At 39.4% G+C, this 20139-nt stretch overlaps 1 protein-coding gene across 13 annotated transcripts in view; it reads left to right on the top strand.

Annotated features, from left to right (window-relative positions):
• LOC104606325 (putative NAD kinase 3) overlaps positions 1-20139 on the top strand; it is a 108056-nt gene that overhangs the window by 85544 nt on the left and 2373 nt on the right. For 8 of the 13 annotated variants that reach the window (XM_088898416.1, XM_088898415.1, XM_010271464.3 and 5 more), the window contains exon 11: positions 18641-18695. The exons of 3 other annotated variants lie outside the window; for them this stretch is intronic. In XM_088898416.1, the coding sequence (XP_088754542.1) occupies positions 18641-18695 (55 nt within the window). Of the gene's footprint in view, positions 1-13938; positions 14556-16915; positions 18530-18640; positions 18696-20139 lie in introns of those variants that run through there. 2 more of the 13 variants (XM_088898421.1, XM_010271463.3) reach the window with 2 other exon arrangements.

Here is a 20139-nt window from a genome sequence, read left to right on the forward strand (position 1 = left end):
GGGAGAGTAGGAATGAGGAGAAACTAGTTTAGCTCCCTCCTCTTCCTGATCCTCCTCATTTTCGTGTCTTCTTCCATCGTCACAAAGGCCAACCAAATTCAAGAGCTATGGAGAATCTAGAAGTTGTACCTCCAATGCCATCAAACTCTTCGGGGGCGGATCATACTCACTCAGGTATCTTGGTTCCCATTGATGTCCCTAACCCCATTGCAATTGATACCTCTGTTGCTAATGACCTTGACCTTCGTATTGCTCATAGGAAAGGTGTTAGATCGTGCACCACTAAACACCCCATTTTCCACTTTGTTTCCTATGAAAACATTTCACCCTCTTTTCGAGCCTTTCTCACATCTATTGACAGTGTCCCTATCCCTAAGAATGTGGTAGAAGCTCTTTCAGTACTTGAATGGACAGATGCTCTGAAGGAAGAAATTAATGCCCTTCATAAAAATGGCACATGGGAACTTGTAGATCTTCCTAAGGGAAAGGATCCAGTTGGATGTAAATGGGTGTTCACAGTCAAACATAGGGCTGATGGCACAGTGGAGAGGTATAAAGCTCGTTTAGTGGCAAAGGGGTTTACACAAGTGTATGGAGTTGATTACAGAGACTTTTTCACCCGTTGCCAAGATGAACTCCATTAGAGTTCTATTCTCTCTTGCTGCTAATCTTGATTGGGATCTACATCAGCTTGATATCAAGAATGCATTCTTGAATGGTGACCTTGAAGAGGAAGTTTACATGATACAAACCCCTGGTTTTCAGGCTCAAGGTAATGAACAAAAGGTGTGCAGGTTGAAGAAGTCATTATACAGGCTGTAACAATCACTGAGAGACTGGTTCAGTAGATTCCATGTAGCGGTTCAGCAGAAAGGATACAAGCAATGTCAATCTGATCACACATTGTTTGTGAAAAGGGGAGAAGGAAAAATTGCAGCTTTGATAGTATATGTTGATATAATTATCACTGGCAACTGGAAGGATGAAATCCAAAAGGGGTATCTTCATTTCCCAAAGGAAGTATGTCCTAGATTTACTCCAGGATACAGGAAAAATGGGAGTGAAGCCAGTTGATTCCCCTATTGATCCTAACCATAAATGAGGTGACTGCCAAGGTGAACCTATCAAGGATGTGAAACAGTTTCAGAGACTTATAGGAAGATTGTTTTATCTTTCTATGACCCACCCAGACATTGCTTATGCAGTTGGTGTCCTTAGCCAATTCATGCATGCCCCTATGACCACTCATCTTGAAGCAGCAGAAAGAATCCTTCGATATCTTAAAAGGTTTCCAGGTGCTAGCTTGTTGTTTCGAAGGCACGGACATTTGAAAGTTGAAGTGTATACTGATGCAGATTAGGCAGGATCCCTAAATGACAGAAAGTCAAGTAGTGGCTACTGTACCTTCATAGGAGGAAATCTAGTTACCTGGAGAAGCAAAAAACAAAGTGTGGTAGCTAGATCCAGTGTTGAAGCTGAATATCGAGCAATGGCTCATGGAGTGGCTGAAATTATGTGGATAAAGAATCTGTTGAGTGAGTTGGGTTTTCTAGTGGACAAACCTATGACCCTATTTTGTGATAACAAAGCAGCCATAAATATTGCTGCTAACCCTGTGCTACATGATAGAACTAAACACATCGAAGTCGACAAGCATTTTATCAGAGAGAAGGTTATCATAGGGGAAGTGTGTACTCCCTATGTCAGCTCTAAGGATCAACTTGCAGACATCTTTACAAAAGGACTACATCACTCACGGCATCATGATTTATGTGACAAGTTGGGCATGATTGACATCTATGTCCCAACTTGAGGGGGAGTGTTAACAACTGTTATTTTTCCTATGTATAGGACCCAGGGGTACTATTGTACTTTTACTCTTTTTTATTTTAGTTGCTGTCGCCCTAGTATATATATTAAAAAAGCTAGCACCGCCAGCAGTATCTTTTGCTCTCAGTTCTCTCTTCTTGCTTCTTCTCTCTCTCTTTTCTCTCTTCTTCCATTCTTCTCTCCCGCATAACAATATTATTAACTCCTTTTGTGACCATTTGGAGCAGTATGGTAGGGCACTTCGCCAGGAAGATTCTGAATCCACACCTTTGACTTCTTTTGGTTCCTCCTCAGGTAACTCAGCCTCTGCTTTCCATGTATCTACTGACACTCTGGAATCCCCATGGGTTATTGATTCATGTGCTTTAAACCACATGACTGGTAAGTTAGCCCTTTTCCAACCATACACCCTTCTCTCTGTAGAGATAAAGTGAGATTGGTTGATGGTTCCTTCTCATCCATTGCTGGCTGAGGATTTATATCTCTACCATTTGGCCTCTCACTATCAAATGTCTTACATGTCCCAAAGTTGCCTATTAATTTGTTATCCATTAGTAGTATTATCCATTCTTTGAACTGTTCAGTAACCTTTTTTCCACATTTTTGTGTTTTTCAAGATTTGGCCTCTGGGAGGACGATTGGTAGAGGGAACATGGTCGATGGCTTCTATGTGTTGGAGAATAAAGTTGGTCTTGCAGTCTCAGAGTCTATGTGTTAGTCAAGTAAGAGTCAAGTTGTTTTGTGGCACCACCATTTGGGTCATATGTCTTTTGAGTCCTTAAAATATTTATTTCTAGAATTGTTCAAATATGTGTCAGTTGATGATTTTCAATGTCGAGTTTGTCAATTGAGTAAGCATTGTAGAACTTCATTTCCTTTACGTAATAAAAGATCAGATTTTCCATTTTATCTTGTGTATTTTGTTGTGCATGGCCCTATTAATATTCCAACTGAGAATGGCTACAAATACTTCATCTCTTTCATACATGACTTTTCTTGATACACTTGGGTTTACCCTATAGACTCCCGAGAAGTTCCTAAACTTGTGAGAGATTTTCAGCATATGGTCTGCACTCAATTTCAAATGGAAATTCAAGTGTTTCAATCAGATAATGCAAAAGAGTACTTCCATGGTGATCTCACAGAATATTTTGCATCCTGTGGCTCTCTCAATTGGAGCTCTTGTGCCAGAACACCACAACAAAATGGGGTTGCAGAGAGAAAAAATTGGCATCTTCTTGAAGTTGCTCGAGGATTACTTTTGCAGATGAATGTTCCAAAAGGATCTTGAGTGGATATAGTCCTGACTGTTGCTTATGTTATCAACAGGTCACCATCTCAGTTATTGGGATATAACTCCCCTCATCAACTCCTCTTTCCTAAGGCCCTGTTATTTCCCATACTCATGTGAGTCCTTGGTTGTTAGTGCTTTGTTCATGATTTATCCCCTACTCATGGTAAGCTTGACCCTAAGGCTATTGTTTGTGTTTTCCTTGGTTATCCTCTTTCTTAGAAGGGCTATCGTTGCTTTGGTCCTATTTCAAAAAATACTTTCTATCCATGGATGTCACCTTCTTTGAAAATATTCCTTTTTTTCTCTTTCTCCTCAGAGGGAGTGTTCAAGTGAGGAGAAACAAAAACAAGTTTTATTACCTTCTCCTCTTGATCCTCCTTCATTCCGTGTCTTCCATAGACAGCGCAACAAAAACCAAGGCCAACAGGGTTCAACAGCCGTGGAGCAACCTGAAACTATGTCACCAATGCCATTGGATTCTCAGAGGTTAGATCCCTCACCCCATCTAGGTACCATTATTCTAGTTGATATTCCTAAACCTATTGATATTGATGCTTCAACTTGTGATCTGGACCTTCCTATTGCAAAAAGGAAAGGTGTTAGGCCGTGCACTACTCACCACCCTATGGCTCATTTCTTAACTTATAAAAACATCTCACCCTCATTTCGTACATTTCTTTCTGCCATTGATAGTGTCCCTCTTCCTAAGAGTGTTGCAGAGGCCTTATGTGTTCTTGAGTGGACAGATGCAATGAAGGAAGAAATCAATGCCTTAATGGCATATGGGAGTTGGTAGATCTTCATAAAGGAAAGGAACTTGTGGGGTGCAAATGGGTGTTTTTTGTGAAACATAAGGCAGATGGAACAGTGGAGAGATATAAAGCTCACTTGGTAGCAAAGGGTTTTACTCGGGTCTATGGGGTTGACTATGCTGAGGCTTTTGCTCTTGTGGCAAAGATGAATTTTTATCCAAAATTCTCTCTTTAGTAGTAAATTAGGATTGGGAACTCCATCAATTAATGCCTTTCTGAATGGAAATTTAGAGGAGGAGGTGTACATGAGCCAATCTCCTGGGTTTTGTGCTAAGGGCAGTGAACAAAAGGTATGCAAATTGAAGAAGTCTCTATATGGTCTAAAACAATCACCAAGGGCTTGGTTCAACAGATTTCATCAAGCAGTTCAATGGATGGGTTTTAAACAATGTCAAACTGATCACACTCTCTTTGTGAAGAATGAACAAGGAAGAACAACAGCCTTGATTGTTTATGTGGATGTCATAGTCATTATTGGTGATTGGGTCTCAGAGATTCAGAGGGTAAAGAAGTTATTAGCCACTCAATTTGAGATAAAAGATCTATGACCCCTCTATTACTTCCTTGGGGTTGAAGTTGCCCGCTCCCAACAAGGTATATTCATCTCCCAAAGGAAGTATACCCTAGATCTCCTAAAAGATAAAAGAAAACTTAGAGCCAAACCGGCCGACACTCCTATAGATGTAAATCACAGACTCGGGGACTGCAATGATGAGTCCATAAAAGATGCAAATCTGTACCAAAGACTTGTGGGTAGACTACTATACTTGTCTATGACCAAGCCAGATATTGCATATGCAGTAGGATTCCTTAGTTAGTTCATGCATGCTCCCAAGGCTGCCCACTTAGAAGTAGTAGATTGGGTTCTCAGGTACCTGAAGAAATTCCCAGGGACAAGCCTCTTCTTCAAGAAGCTTGGACATATGAAAGTTGAGGTTTACATTGATGCAGATTGGGCTGGCTCTGTAAATGACAGAAAATCTACAAGTGGCTATTGTACCTTTGTGGGGGGAACCTTGTTACTTGGGGAAGTAAGAAACAAAGTGTAGTGGCCAGATTTAGTGCAGAAGCAGAGTTCAAAGCCATGTTTCATGGAGTTGCTGAAATACTATTGATTAAAAACCTGTTAAGTGAATTGGGGTTTTCCCTTGATGGTCCCATGTCACTCTACAGAGCCATTTTACATTAACAAGAAAAAATAATAACATATTCTGATATTCAGTTTAGCATTAAAAAAATCAAACAAACATCAGATTAAAGTAGAATACTAAACAAATTAGTCATTAATCATCTAACATATTCAGTTTAATAAGAAAAAAAATACCAAACATAATATTCAGTTTAATATTCAGACTAACCTATTCTGATATTCAGTTAACATTAAGAGAAAAAATATCATACAAAAATCAGATTAAAGTAGAATATAAAATTATAATAAACATGTATAACAAAAAATGAAAAATCAGATTGGGCATTCCATATATTCAAATAAAAAAATCAAAACATGTATAAGTGTATAGAAAAATAAAATCATACAAAAGTCAGATTGGGTATTCCATATTTAAATCAACAAGTCAAAATATGTATAACAAAATAAAATTATAAAATGATAAGTGATAATAGCTAACAAAAGAGAGTGAGATCTGAAATCTCAGACCTCAGACTAATGTCTATGTCTGAATATTCAGACAAAAAATGCCAAACATAATAATCATCAGACATATTCAATTTAATAAGAAAAAAAACCAAACATGATATTCAGTTTAATATTCAGACAAACCTATTCTGATATTCAGTTTAACATTAAAAAAAAACATCATACAAAGATCAGATTAAACATGAATAACAAAAATGAAAAATCAGATTGGGCATTCCATATTCAAATCGATTCTGTATAACAAAATCATACAAAAATCAGTCTCAGACAAACCTAAACCTATTCTGTATAAGAAAATAAAAATCTCAGACTCACCTCTATGTCTGTCGGGAAAAAAAATGATTATGGAATATCAGATCTGGAAATGAAGAACCAAAGATAAGTGAGGTGATCTCAGTGGATTTAGAATTGAAAAGGGAAAATAGAACAAAAAAACAAATAGAAGAAGAGAGATGAACAATTACCAGCGGCATTGAGACGGTTGATTGGTTGAGACATGAGTGCAAGGTAACCGGCAACCGGCGATGGTGAAGATTGAACGGCAACTGGCAACCGGCGATGGTGGCAGGTAGCAACACAATGGCTAGGGATCTTCTCAGGTTTAGAACAAAATAGATAAAAGAGAATGATCAAATGGGTAGGGTTTGTTTTCCCATTCCACTTTTGTTCAGTGAAATGATCGAATAGTAAATTTCCAATTTTAGATTTCTGTAATAAAAAATTACATTATACTACTTTTAAAACAAAATATTAGAATGGGGTACAAGTGCCATTTTACAAAATAATTATACAAAATTTCGGATTGGAACTGATCCGAATTCCAAATGGATCCAATTTTGCAAACTGATCCGATTTGAAAGTCCCGGGGGGGGGGGGGGGGGGGGGGGGGGGGGGGGTATCCGAATCCGCTAATTTTGGATTGGATTTGAATTCGAATCGGATCAGAATCCGATCTGTTTGCACCCCTAGTATGCACTCCATATGTCATCTCCGTGTAGCAACTTGCAGATGTTCTCACCAAAGGATTGAACTCCTTGCGGCATTATGATATTTGTGACAAGTTGGGGATGATTGATATCTATGCTCCAACTTGAAGGAGAGAGATGTAATGTTCAGTTTTTATGTGCCGCAAGGGCACTTTTGTCTTTTCATTTATTTCTTGTTATGTTTGGCTACCCTAAGATTTAAATACAAAGCTGGTGCCGCCAGCCAGGACATTTTGCCTCTCTAATCACCTTCTTCTCTTCTCCCTCTCTTCTTCCTTCCTCTTTTCTTCTACTTCTCTGAAATCAAAACTCAAAAGAACTCACGCAACATAAATAAATAAGTCCAACATGGGCCAGAAATCACAACCAAAAGATGATTTATCCACTTCTTTGAAATCAGGGTGAACCAGTAATAACTTGTCTAACAATATAGATAAAATGTCAGCAACAATCACCCTCTTCTTAACAACCAAAACCCTCCAATTGCAACCATCCTTATCTATTATTACCGGGGTTATCATAATTTCAAAAGAGAAAGTTCTTCAAATTAATTTTAAGGATTCAGTTTTTGTTCCAAAATTAGCATGCTGCCAACATTTTAACTAAAAAGAAAGGAGCATTTCAATTCATGTTCATAACTGCACGGTTCTACTTCACCTTCTGTTATTATGTTAGTGAATCCATGCATGTAGTTTATGAAGAATCTAGTCAGTCAAAACAAGTTTCTCCTGGATTGATGTTTTCCCTGTGAAAAATGGGATCTGGAAGCAAGAAATACTTGTCCAGGGTCTAGATCTGTAATCCACCACAATAGTCATTTCTCTAGCTCCACACATTATTGAAGCTGATGAATCTTATCATTGGCATAAGCCTTTTTTATTTATTACATGCATTATTACCTGTTGGTTCGGCTGTCTTAATTTGTATGTTTATCCTTGTTGGGTCTTAAGTCATTAGTTATTGGGCCTTAGTTACTGGGCCTAATCTTATTTAGTGTTTATTTGACTAGGTGCCCCTTCACTAATCAGGGGCATTCTGGTCTATTTATGTAACATTATGTAATGTTGTTATATATAATAGATTAGGGCTGGCTGAGAACTAATTCTGCCGCCCATCTCATATCTTCTCCTTCTTCTTCTTCTTCTTCTTCTTTTTCTTCTCTTATTCGACAACTCTATTTCAGCAAACATGGTATCAGAGCACTAATCTTTTGACTGGTTACAGCAGCCGCCTTTTCTTCTACTCGCAGTTAACTCTCTCTCTTCTTTTTCTTGGTTGCTGCAAAGAAACCCTAGGGTTGGTCGCAGAACATAGTTGGACCTACATCTAGGGTTTCCCTTGGTTGTAGGGCCCAAGGGGAGATAGACCCAGAGGTTGATGCCCTAATAGACGCAGTACAGCAGACTGTAGCCATTCGGCTAAGATAGATCTGTGTAGAACAGATCTAGGAGAAAGGACGAATCTCAACAGTCCTAGAACTGTTCGTGGGTGAGAGTATAACCTGAGATAGCAGTGCTTAGCACACAGTAGAAGCTAACACAGCAAGTTGCAGGCTGCGGCAGCAGTGATTAGAACACTGCAGAAGGTAGCACAACAGATTATAATCTGCGACAGCAGTAATTAGGGCACAGTGTGCAGTGTAGTACTCGGTGTTTCAGCTCTTTGTCGGGTTCTCAGGACTGAGTTTACAGTGCAGCAAGCTCCGTAAGTGTGAAACAGTTCATTATATATTGTGTTTACAGTCTTGACTTTACGAGTAGAAGATGTCTTCCATATCCGGGGAAGTGTCTTCTAGAAATGTTAGGGCTTGTGGGAGGTCTCCTAATTTGGAGAATCCAAATCTGCACAGCCTACAGATCACAAGTGTGTTGTTGGATGAGTACAACTTCAGAGAATGGTCTGTCTCAACCATGTTGTTCATCACATCCCGGGAACTCACCGGTTACTTGGACGGGCAGAAGAAGGAACCCGAAGTGGGGAGTGCTGAATATGCAGCTTGGCGCAAGGAGAATGCTACAGTTATGTCCTGGCTACTTGCCTCAATGACTCCAAGAGTAGCTAGGACTGTTCAACATTTCTCCACGGCTGCCAAGATATGGGAAAAAGTTTCTAAAACCTATGGGCAGAAAAAGAATAATGCAAGAATTTACAGACTGAATCAAGACATTGCTACCTTGAGGCAAGGAGATATGAGTGTTGCAACATATTTTGCTACACTAGAAGGACTATGGAAAGAGTTAGATCACCACCTTATTATTGATTGGGAGAATGCCAGAGACAAGGAAAAGCATGACAAACAAGTTGAAGAGGGTAGAGCATTTAAATTTTTGGCTGGCCTAGATCCTATATATGAGAGCATAAGGTCCCAAATTCTGGGAAGGGATGAAATGCCAGACTTACATCATGTTTACTACCTTGTGAGGAATGAAGAGGTGAGAAGAAAAGAGATGCAGGTTGATACTCAAACTAAACTAGCTGAACAGTCTGTGGAACATTCGGCCTTAATCTCTACAAATCAAAGGGGAAACAGACACTCTGACAAGAGACATCTGAAGTGCACCCACTGTGGAGGGGAAAGGCATGTGAAAGAGACCTGTTGGGTTCTCCATCCGCATTTGAAGCCAGCTGCATTGAGGAAAGATAAGAAGCATCAGAAGGGTCAATCTGCAAGTGTGAATCTGGCTACGGGTCACAATGATGATGGTTCAAAACACTCATCCACAGTTACTTCCTCTTCCATGGGACAGACTACTAATTCCCCCGGAACCGGGTCCTTGGGTTTTACTGCCGATGAGGTAGAGGTACTTAGCCGGGCCCTAGCCCGTCTAAGGACCAATTCTCTTCCATCCTCCTCCCTTGCCAGATCAGGTATTGTCTCTGCCTTTAGTGCAACTAGTACTATTGATCCTGCCTCTTGGATTATTGATTCTGGTGCAACTGACCACATGACACACATGTCTTCCCTATTTTCTTCCTATCATTTAATGTCTGGCCAAGATAAAATGAGGGTTGCTGATGGTTCTCTCTCTACCATCTCTGGGAAGGGAGTGGTTGACCTAAGCAAGGACCTCTCACTCAAATCTGTCTTGCATGTTCCCAATCTTTCTTCAAATCTCTTATCTGTTTCAAAGCTTATCAAAAAATTGAATTGTAGCATATCCTTTTTTCCTACCCATTGTGTCTTTCAGGACAGATTGACGAAGAGAACGATTGGGAGCGGTCATGAGTGTGGAGGTCTCTACTACCTTGATGCAGACATCAGTTCGGCATTACAAACATCTGCTACTAGTAGTCAGTCCAATGTGAAGTCAATAGCTAGTTTACATCTATGGTATGCTAGGCTAGGTCATTTACCATTTTCATCATTGGAAGTATTGTTTCCAGAATTATTCAAAGGTGTTTCAAGTCAAGAGTTATTTTGTGAAGTCTGTCAACTATCAAAGCAATGTAGAACTGTTTATTCAACTTCGAGTAATGAAATTCAAGCTTCTTTTGACTTAGTCCACTCTGATGTTTGGGGCCCCTCTCCCATTATTTCTGTTGATGGCTTTCGATATTTTATCAGTTTTATCGATCACTATTCTCGATGCACATGGATCTACTTATTAAAAACACGAGAAGAAGTGCCACGGGTAATCATGACTTTTTGCAAAATGATTGAAACACAATTTGGCACGAAAATCAAACAATTTAGGTCAAATAATGTTGTAGAATACTTTGAAAGGTCCTTGAATCTGTTTATGGAGGATGCTGGAATGATTCATCAGTCATCTTGTGCTAGTACCCCCCAATAGAATGGGGTTGCTGAGCGCAAGAATAGGCACCTATTGGAGACTGCTCGAGCCTTACTATTTCAGCACAAAGTTCCAAAAAACTATTGATCTCAAGCAATCCTTACTGCATCATACCTGATAAATCGAATGCCATCCAAGGTATTGGGGATGAAAACTCCTTTCTCTGTTCTTTGCCCTCATCTTCCTGACTTTTTTCTTCCACCGAGAGTCTTTGGGTGTGTATGCTTTATATATGTCAAGGATCCGAAGAAGACCAAATTGGATCCTAGGGCTACAAAGGGAATCTTCTTGGGGTACTCTCCTACTCAGAAGGGATACAAGTGTTATGATCCAGTCACCAAGAAAAAATATGTTACAAAGGATGTGGTATTCTTTGAGTCTCAATCCTATTTTCATTCTTCCCAGAATCCTCTTCAGGGGGAGACTAATGGGATTGAAGAGGATTCTTCTGTTCCCCCTTTCTTTGTGCCTCTCTCTACCTTAGACCTTCCATCTTCTCCTCCTGATCCACCTAGTTGTAGTATCCCGGGTGAATCTAGTGAGGCTCCCATTGTACCAGCCACTACTAGTGATGTTGCAGATGTTACTGAAGACTCAAGCAGGCTGCAAAGAGATATCAGAATCACCTACAACAGAAGGAAGAAGGGCCCTCTAACTCATGACAGCAACCAATTGGACTCGGATCAACCTGTCTCAGAAACTCAAGGTAATCCTATCAGTTCCTCTGACTTGGATCTTCCTATTGCCCTTCGTAAGTCTACCCGTTCTTATACTATCAGACACCCCATTGTTGATTTTGTCTTACTCACATTTGTCTCCCCGTTATTGTTCTTTTGTGTCTGCTCTCTCTTCTGTGCATGTTCCTACCAGGTATTCTGAGGCAGTATCTGACCCAAAATGGAAAGAGGCTATGGATGAAGAAATGAAGGCCTTAATGAAAGCAGGGACTTGGGAATTAGTGGATCTACCAGAAGGGAAAGGCACTGTTGGATGCAAGTGGGTGTTCACTGTGAAGCATAGGGAGGACGGGTCCATTGAAAGGTACAAGGCTAGACTGGTAACAAAAGGGTTCACTCAAAAAGAAGGGATTGACTACAAAGAAACCTTTGCTCCAGTGGCAAAACTCAACACAATCCGAGTTCTATTATCATTAGTTGCAAATTTCTCTTGGGAGCTACATCAGTTGGACGTGAAGAATGCTTTCTTGAATGGTGACCTGCATGAAGAGGTATTCATGGATCCTCCACCAGGTTATGGGTTTGGCAAGAAGGTATGTAGACTGAGAAAAGCCCTATATGGCCTTAAGCAGTCCCCTCGAGCTTGGTTTGAGAAGCTATGTGGGGCCATGAAGAAAGGGGGTTACACTCAAAGTGGGGCAGATCATACCCTATTCATAAGGAGGAGAAATGGCAAACTTACAGCACTTATTGTATATGTGGATGATATGGTAATTACAGGGGATGATCAGGAAGAGATTAAAAGACTAAAGGAGGTCTTGGCTGCTGAATTTGAGATCAAAGACCTGGGCCAACTGAGATACTTTCTTGGGATTGAAGTTGCAAGATCCAAAGAGGGCATCTATATATGTCAGCGGAAATACATCCTTGATCTTCTTCAAGAGACAGGCATGATGGGGTGTAGGCCAGCAGATACTCCAATAGAACAGAATCATGGTCTACAGGAGTCAGTAGAAGAGGACTACCTTGATAAGGAAAGATACCAAAAGCTGGTGGGGAAGTTGATTTACCTGTCCCTCACTCGCCCTGACATTGCTTATGTTGTACATGTTGTCAGTCAGTTCATGCACACTCCTAAAATCCCTCACATGAAAGCTGTGGAAAGGATCCTCAGATATTTGAAGTCTTGCCTGGGGAAAAGGGATTCTGTTCAGAAAAAAACAGTAAAATTGAAGTTGAAGGATATACTGATGCAGATTGGGCTGGCTCAGTTGGGGACAGGAAGTCTACTTCTGGGTACTGCACCTTTGTTGGAGGAAATTTAGTTACTTTGAGGAGTAAAAAACAGAATGTGGTTGCTAGATCTAGTGCAGAGGCCGAATATCGAGCTATGGCTCATGGTGTTGCTGAACTTTTATGGCTTAAGATCCTGTTTGGTGAACTTGGAATAAAGATTGAGTGTCCTCTCAGGTTGTACTGTGACAACAAGGCTGCCATCAACATTGCAAATAACCCAGTGCAACATGATAGAACTAAACATATTGAGATAGACCGTCACTTTGTCAAGGAAAGAATCGTCTCAGGAGAACTCTGCATCCTTTATACTCCCTCCGAGATACAGATTGCAGATGTTCTAACTAAAGGGCTAGTTACAGTGAAATTCTTGGACTTACTTGGCAAGCTAAACATGATTGACATCCATGCTTAGCTTGAGGGGGAGTGTTGGTTCGGCTGTCTTAATTTGTATGTTTATCTTTGTTGGGTCTTAAGTCATTAGTTATTGGGCCTAATCTTATTTAGTGTTTATTTGACTAGGTGTCCCTCCACTAATCAGGGGCATTCTGGTCTATTTATGTAACATTATGTAATGTTGTTATATATAATAGATTAGGTCTGGCTGATAACTAATTCTGCCGCCCATCTCATATCTTCTTCTTCTTCTTCTTCTTCTTCTCTCATTCGACAGCTCTATTTCAACAAACATTACCTACAAGGCAGTAGGGATGCTCATGAAAATCTGAAAAACTGAAATTCTGATCCGAAACCAACAATCTGAACTGACAAATCCGGGTAACTGAACCGATCAGTTCAGTTCTGGTTTATATATATGCGTTGGTTGTGGTGCAGGTCATAAAAAGTGAAATCAGTGGTACTTATATTTTTGCCTTTCATCTTTACTTATGTGCAATAGCACGTCCCCCTTACACTAGTATGCTAAAATGGCAATGAGATTGCCATGGAACATCCCTTTTAATTCCTATTCATTTTAATCCCCCTTTTTCTGTGTTATTATCATGCTTGACCGAAGAACATCCTCTTGCCAACATTGATGATTAAGTGTTGGAATCAAGAAATTAAAATGGCTCTTGTTGGTGTTGGATTTATTTTCTTATGGTTGTAGTTTTTTATTTAATGGATGTGAATATTAGTGTTACGTGTATTACTTAATAAGTTGAATATGGTGTTGCTTTTGACAATCTTGTGGTTGATGTTGAATTATGTGTTCTTGGTTTATTAGAAGTTGTGAATATTGTAGATTGATGTGTTTTTATATCAATTTGTTTGGTTTATTTGTTTTTATTTAGATAAATATTGTTGAAATGTTATTGCAGATCTTTGTTTTATTGGTGATGAAATATTACTTTTTTGTTTTCTTTAATTTATGGAAAGAAGAAAAATTTGTTGCTTGCATTAAAATTACAATAAAAAAAACTGAAAAGAAAAACCAATCAACTAAACCGGTAAACTAGTTAACTAGTTAATTCAGTTCAGGTATTTTGCTAACTAAAAGTTTTGGTTTGGTCTGCCTGGGTATTTCCCTTCTATACTTGTATCTGTAATTGTCATTTAGCCATCTCAATTAGCCTTCTAATTTCATTACATTGCAGGTTCCAGGCATCCTCTTTACCCCAATCTGTCCACACTCGTTATCATTTAGGCCTCTGATACTACCAGAATATGTAACTCTGCGAGTACAAATACCTTTCAACAGTAGGGGACATGCCTGGGCATCATTTGATGGCAAGGACAGGAAACAGTTGGGAGCTGGGGATGCACTTGTGTGCAGCATGGCACCTTGGCCTGTGCCAACGGCATGCCTGGTTGATTCCACCCATGACTTCTTGCGCAGTATACAAGAGGGTCTCCACTGGAATTTGAGGAAGACCCAATCATTTGATGGTCCTCGTGAATTACCATAGCTTCAGCTAGCAAAAACAAAAGAACTACTGTAGCTTCTATACAATGTACGACACAAACCAGGCATAAACATTCATAAATACTTATATATAGATAATGTCACTGAGGGAGTGAAGATGAATGGAGGATGCAATAGTTTTTTTCAGGGTTCTCATCACTATCATGAGTCATGACTTCAATTTGTAGGCATTTAGGTGCATATTGTGTTCTTCTGGATGGATGCCCATATTCCGGCAGTGATGTTATTAACTTAGATTTAGTCAAAACATATAATCTATAAAAGTAATTTTATGTCCAGTTAAAAGTAGATCAAAGATGACTTGTTTTTCCTTTCCTTTTTTCTCAAACCCTTTGGGGGGAGGGGAGCAGGGATGAGATTGTATGTTCTCTGTCAGTTAGGTCTGTTAGACAGTTTTGTATGCCCTTAGCTTCAATCTGATTTGATGTACTTTTGTTATTTAGTGAAAATAAATAAAGTGCATGTTTGATTCATGTTGTTTGGTACAATTCTGTGTAAGACCTTAAAACTGGACACTTATAGAGACTCGTGTTAGTTTTAAATGTTCACAACCATTGGATAAGTCTGGGGAGATTTATCCTGCCAAGGCTGATACTGGTGTGCCACCAAGTGTTGGGATGATTTGTCTCGGCCACCAGGGTAAGACCTAAGGCACATGCAGTATGGGATTACTCGAATCCTTGAACCGGACCAGATTTTCAGTATTGCCCTGGACCTTGGAGATAGATGGGCAAAACTGGAAAGTTACACCTGACCCCTAGACTCGATTATGACACTTTACTAGGTGTCGGATCGGTCTGTCTTTGATATGCTAATCAGTGAGATCCTTAAATGGGGATCAAAACCTGGGTATGTTGGGATAGTCTGAGAATTAATCTGAGTGGGTGATCATAATGACAGGATCAGCCCCTTTGTCGGACAAAGGTAATGATCGGGAATGCACTCTCTCTGATGGAAACCAAACTGTCGGCAGTTGATTTCAATCGTTGGAATTTTGTTTTGCAAAATTAATATATATATATCGAAATGTTTGCAAATGGTTTTAATTCCCAGGATCCATGTGAGTGGAGAGTGCGACACTGTTCCTTGCAGCCGAGGGAGAGGCCCTCTCTTGTCGGGCGTGCTTGATCATTAAGGGTTGAGAGGTTAAGTGTAAGACCATTTAGGATAGTACCTAATGGGCTAATCTTGCACCTACCCACAGTCCTTGGGTTTTTATAAGATGGCTTGGCCCAGGGACCGCTTAATGTAAGTGTTGGGCCCATAGGGTCAATGTGATGAGCTCAGGGGTTCACTGAGTTTTTCAGTGAATTCGGCTAGGCCTTGTAATAAAGGTTGGGCCGAACCCATGTGGCTGGTGTGTAGATCAATGCTTGGGTCCCATGCCATACAAATAAGCCCAACTGGGCAGCAGATTGGAGATTAGTTAAACACTAAACATTTAATGGGCCAAAAGCCCATTTCGATCTGGGCTGATATGATCACCCATCTATGGGGCGAATCTGAGATTAATGTTAGTAAAATGATAGGACATTTAACCTTATCCACTCTGGGAGACCAAATTCAAAACAGATTTGAATCTGGTAATCTCCTGATAAGATCAGGAGTAAGCTAAGTTAATCTGCAGATAGGATTAAGATAATCCCATATCCAAATACTGATTTGGATTGGGATAACTCCAAACATAGGAGGTTTCTTAATCAAGAAGAAAAGAGGAAAAACCCTAAGAGAAATATATCAGATTTCGAACCAAGGGTTTTTTGTGCAAGAAATTATCCTGCAAATAGATATTAGATCTCATACAGACTCCAGAGAGAAGAGAAGCAGTTCAGCCATTTTCGTCCCAGGAGTTCTCCTCCAGCCGCCGCCATTCCCTCTTGCAAGATTTGATCTTTGCAGCAATAGGAAGTTAAGAAATCAATTCTTGACATCAGTCTTGCGAAAAAGACTGAGAAACATTCAGTGTTCAGAGTTTCCAGAAGATTCTTGCGAAGGATCCAGTGTGTAGGATGCACCCTGCTGGTTCCGTTCCACCCACAGCTGTGTCATCTTCAGCAGGAGCGGATCTTGGTTTCTTCTTTGGGCGTGAACACCAACTTTGGGAGATATTGCTTCTCCGGATCAAGTATATTCCTCCCTTTTGCTTTTTGGTTCAGATCTGGTTCAATTATGGTTCAAGTAGGATCATTGAATATAGTATTCTAAATTTAGGAAATATGATTCCCAGTTGGAAGAAGGTAGGAAAATTTTTGAAATTCGTCCACCCATTCCGCAACCTTATTGGCGTCCATTAGATGGATCCTACCATTCTTTCAAGGTCTATCCTGTAGTTAAAATTTTTGTATGCTTCGTGTAATAGTTTAGACAATTGTGAGCATTATTTGTAACCTGACAAGCATATGTAAACTAGTTATATGACAAAGTGTATTTATAACCATACCACATATACATGTTCTATTTTAGGGCATCCATTATGTTTCTTCCTTTCTCCTTAACTCTTAGTGCATTGGTTAACATAGAAACTTTTGCACTAAAATAGAAATTGCTATAAATTGAATTGCATGTAGTGTTACATTGATTGACAGTTCAACAGTTTTTCTCCTGGTAAGACTAAGCCGAATTAATGAGGGTATTAAAACTGTGATTAGGTGAAGTGCTTAACAGTCCAGCCCAGTGTGTCTATTGGAGTCCAAAGCGTACCAGTAGTTGAGGCCGGCCGTAACATGACAGCCTGGCCGCTGAGAAAATTGGCCAAATAAGCCAATTTTCTTGACAAATCTTCTTTTCAAGCATTTGGTGGTTGTCTTTTTGAGAAAGTCAGAAAGCACCTGACAGAAAATAGAAAATGTGCATTGGGTTCAACTTGACTCCAATGGATGCCCAATCCAACCTGTTCACCATCTTCTTTATAACCAAATAGTCAAGACAACGGTACCAGCCAACTACAAATTGATTAAAGTGAATCAATTATCAATCAACAAAGAGGGACAAACCAAATCAATTATCTATTTCTTCTGGTGATGGCTCCAAAGATTACTGAGTTCCCATTTGGGAGGGCTTCCATGCAGCAGCTTATTGCATTACATGAACTGAGAAACCCGTAATGCCATGAAACCATATTTGGTAAAAATTCAGAAAGTGGAAAATAAGCTTACATGAGCAATAAAATTGACTTTCTGACGAAACTATCTCAAGTAGCTTCTCCAAAGCAGTTTATCAATCAACTTACAAGTCCTCCCAAACGGGCTATGAATTCAAAAGAATCAAAGTCTTGTAACAGACGAAATACATGGACTTAGTTCTCAGTGCTTGAATTCATTATTAGCCACACCAATGAATTGCTTACTATGAATCAAACTAAGAAACAAATTGAACCATGAACCCAGAAATAATTGATCTCGTTATCAGATAATGAGAATCAGGAGAGAGCTATTGTGTGGGAGTGAGACCCTTTAAACAATGTTTCCTGTTCTTTTACATGTGAATGGTATGTCGTGCCATTACGAGGTTGCCTGAAAAATCCTGTTAGTTACATTTCCATGGGGCCTAGCCTACTCACCTCTCCTCAAGAGCTTAACAGTAGCCTCTAGGTAATCTATCAGAAAGGACAGTCCGTATCTGATCTGATGGGCATGTTCTGATGATCGTAACTCTGACTAGTGATGCAGTACAATTCTGATTGATTATGGGACTACTAATCATATGTTTTCGTATCGTCCAAAAGGTCTTGACCAGATAACTGGGTTAGCTGGCAGCCAAACACGTGGCAGATCAGAGATGTACACAGTACCACGTGCACTTGCAGTGTATTATTTAGTAGTACATAGAGGAATCGCCAAACCTTATACCCAAACTCCCAAGTCAATGTTTGGTATCGTGGGCGTTTTTTGAAAAACTGTGCTATATTGGAGCCACGTCAAAGATTCCACTTTTCAACAACACCTACCATACTGTTTGGTTCAGGTGATTTAAAAAAAAACGGAATAAAACGCTTTTGCATGTAAATCACATTCCTCCCGTTGCATGAAATGTTTCATGCATCAGCGAGCCGTTGCCCCCAACGACTATATGAGGTGGCGCTTACATGTATCCTACATGTCCACTGAGTTGTCGATGGTTAGAATGTTCTGGTGCTTGTCGACCCACTAGAATTTCAAATCCAATGGTAAGTAGGGTTTTACTATACTGTGCATTTTTCTTTTCTACTGTCGAAGTTTCTCCCCTCTTGCTGCTCAGCCGTTGCAATCGTCGTTAAGGGAGGTTGTTGCTGGAGGAACGTATTGTTATATTCTTTTAGTTTTTAGGATTTTTACAATTTTTCCATGGAGAAACCTCTCTAATACTGTCATTTTCGCATTTTTTGTATCTTCAAGAGGAGTTTACAGAGCATCGCCATCGTCTGGTCCATCCTTCATCTTCGAGCAAGAGGTTAGTACCGGTGTTTACATCTATTTTTATTCCTTGCCAAAAGATGATGAGTTTGTTCACGCCTTGCGGATCTTTCACCCTGATTTGTTTTTATTCATGCCTTACGGATCTATTTACATATGTTTTTATTCATTTTGATACTTTGTTTTTATTCAAGCCAAAAGAGGCTGTGTTAAGCACATTTTTGGGTAGTATAATTTGGAAGAATTTACCATCAAAGTGTGCTTAACTCAGAAACAAATATGAAGCCCAACAAGAGACATTTCTTCAATCCCTCAAGAATCCCAAAAGACCCATAACTAGAGAAAGGAAAAAAACACAACTAAAATCCAACTTCTGGTCAAATTTACAATCACAAATAAATCTGAGAACACCATTAACCAATATTAACAATTTAAAGAGCACACAAAACCCAATATAACCAATCCATTCAATAGAACTAAATCAGAGAAAACTCAAACCCAATAGAAAATGACCAATATCCCATTTGCCCCAATGATACAGCCCAAATCTTCCAATATGGTGGTCTCAAGTAAGGTGAGCTAAAAAAACCAAAAAATTGAACCAACCAAAACTGAACCGAAAAATCAATTAATCGAACCGGTCGGTTCGGTGTTTTTAAAAAACTGATGGTACTGGTTGGGTTTTGGTTAACCAATATAAAATATCGATAGTTAACCGAACCGACCGGTATACATATATTTCTATATATTTTATATATATTTATGTATATTATATATTATAAATTAATAAATATGCATTATATATAAATATATATTTATAATTTTTTATTATATATTTATATATATTTTATAATAAATATTGTAAAAATTAAAAAAAACCAAAAAACTGATGAACTGAACCGATGGTTAATCGAACTGGTCAACTAGTTAAACGATTGGCTTTGGTTTGATTTTGATTACCGGTTTTCAAAAAACTGGTAGTACTAGTTCGGTTCAGAAAAACATCCCACGGTTCGGTTAACCGAACCGTGAGCACCCCTAGTTTTAAGAGTATGCTAATATATTGGTTTCTCCTACAACAAATCTAAGTCTTAAGGACAAACCACTCCAGCCCAAGGAATTTTCAAGTTGTAGCCCTAGTACTAGTGCTACCAAAAACTGGTAGTACTAGTTCGGTTCAAAAAAACATCCCACGGTTCGGTTAACCGAACCGTGAGCACCCCTAGTTTTAAGAGTATGCTAATATATTGGTTTCTCCTACAACAAATCTAAGTCTTAAGGACAAACCACTCCAGCCCAAGGAATTTTCAAGTTGTAGCCCTAGTACCGGTGCTAATTGCTCTGTCCTAGTGAATTACTCTCCCCATTTCTTACTTTGAACTTTGCACCTTCTACAAACAAGTAGTAGGCCTTTTTAGTATCACCTGTGGTTTTTTAAAAAGTCCTATTTCAAATAGTCTTTGGTTGCCTAAGGCCCATAC

Source organism: Nelumbo nucifera, chromosome 2 (assembly GCF_055504915.1).
Source record: "Nelumbo nucifera cultivar China Antique chromosome 2, China Antique-T2T, whole genome shotgun sequence".
NCBI classification, from domain to species: domain Eukaryota; kingdom Viridiplantae; phylum Streptophyta; class Magnoliopsida; order Proteales; family Nelumbonaceae; genus Nelumbo; species Nelumbo nucifera.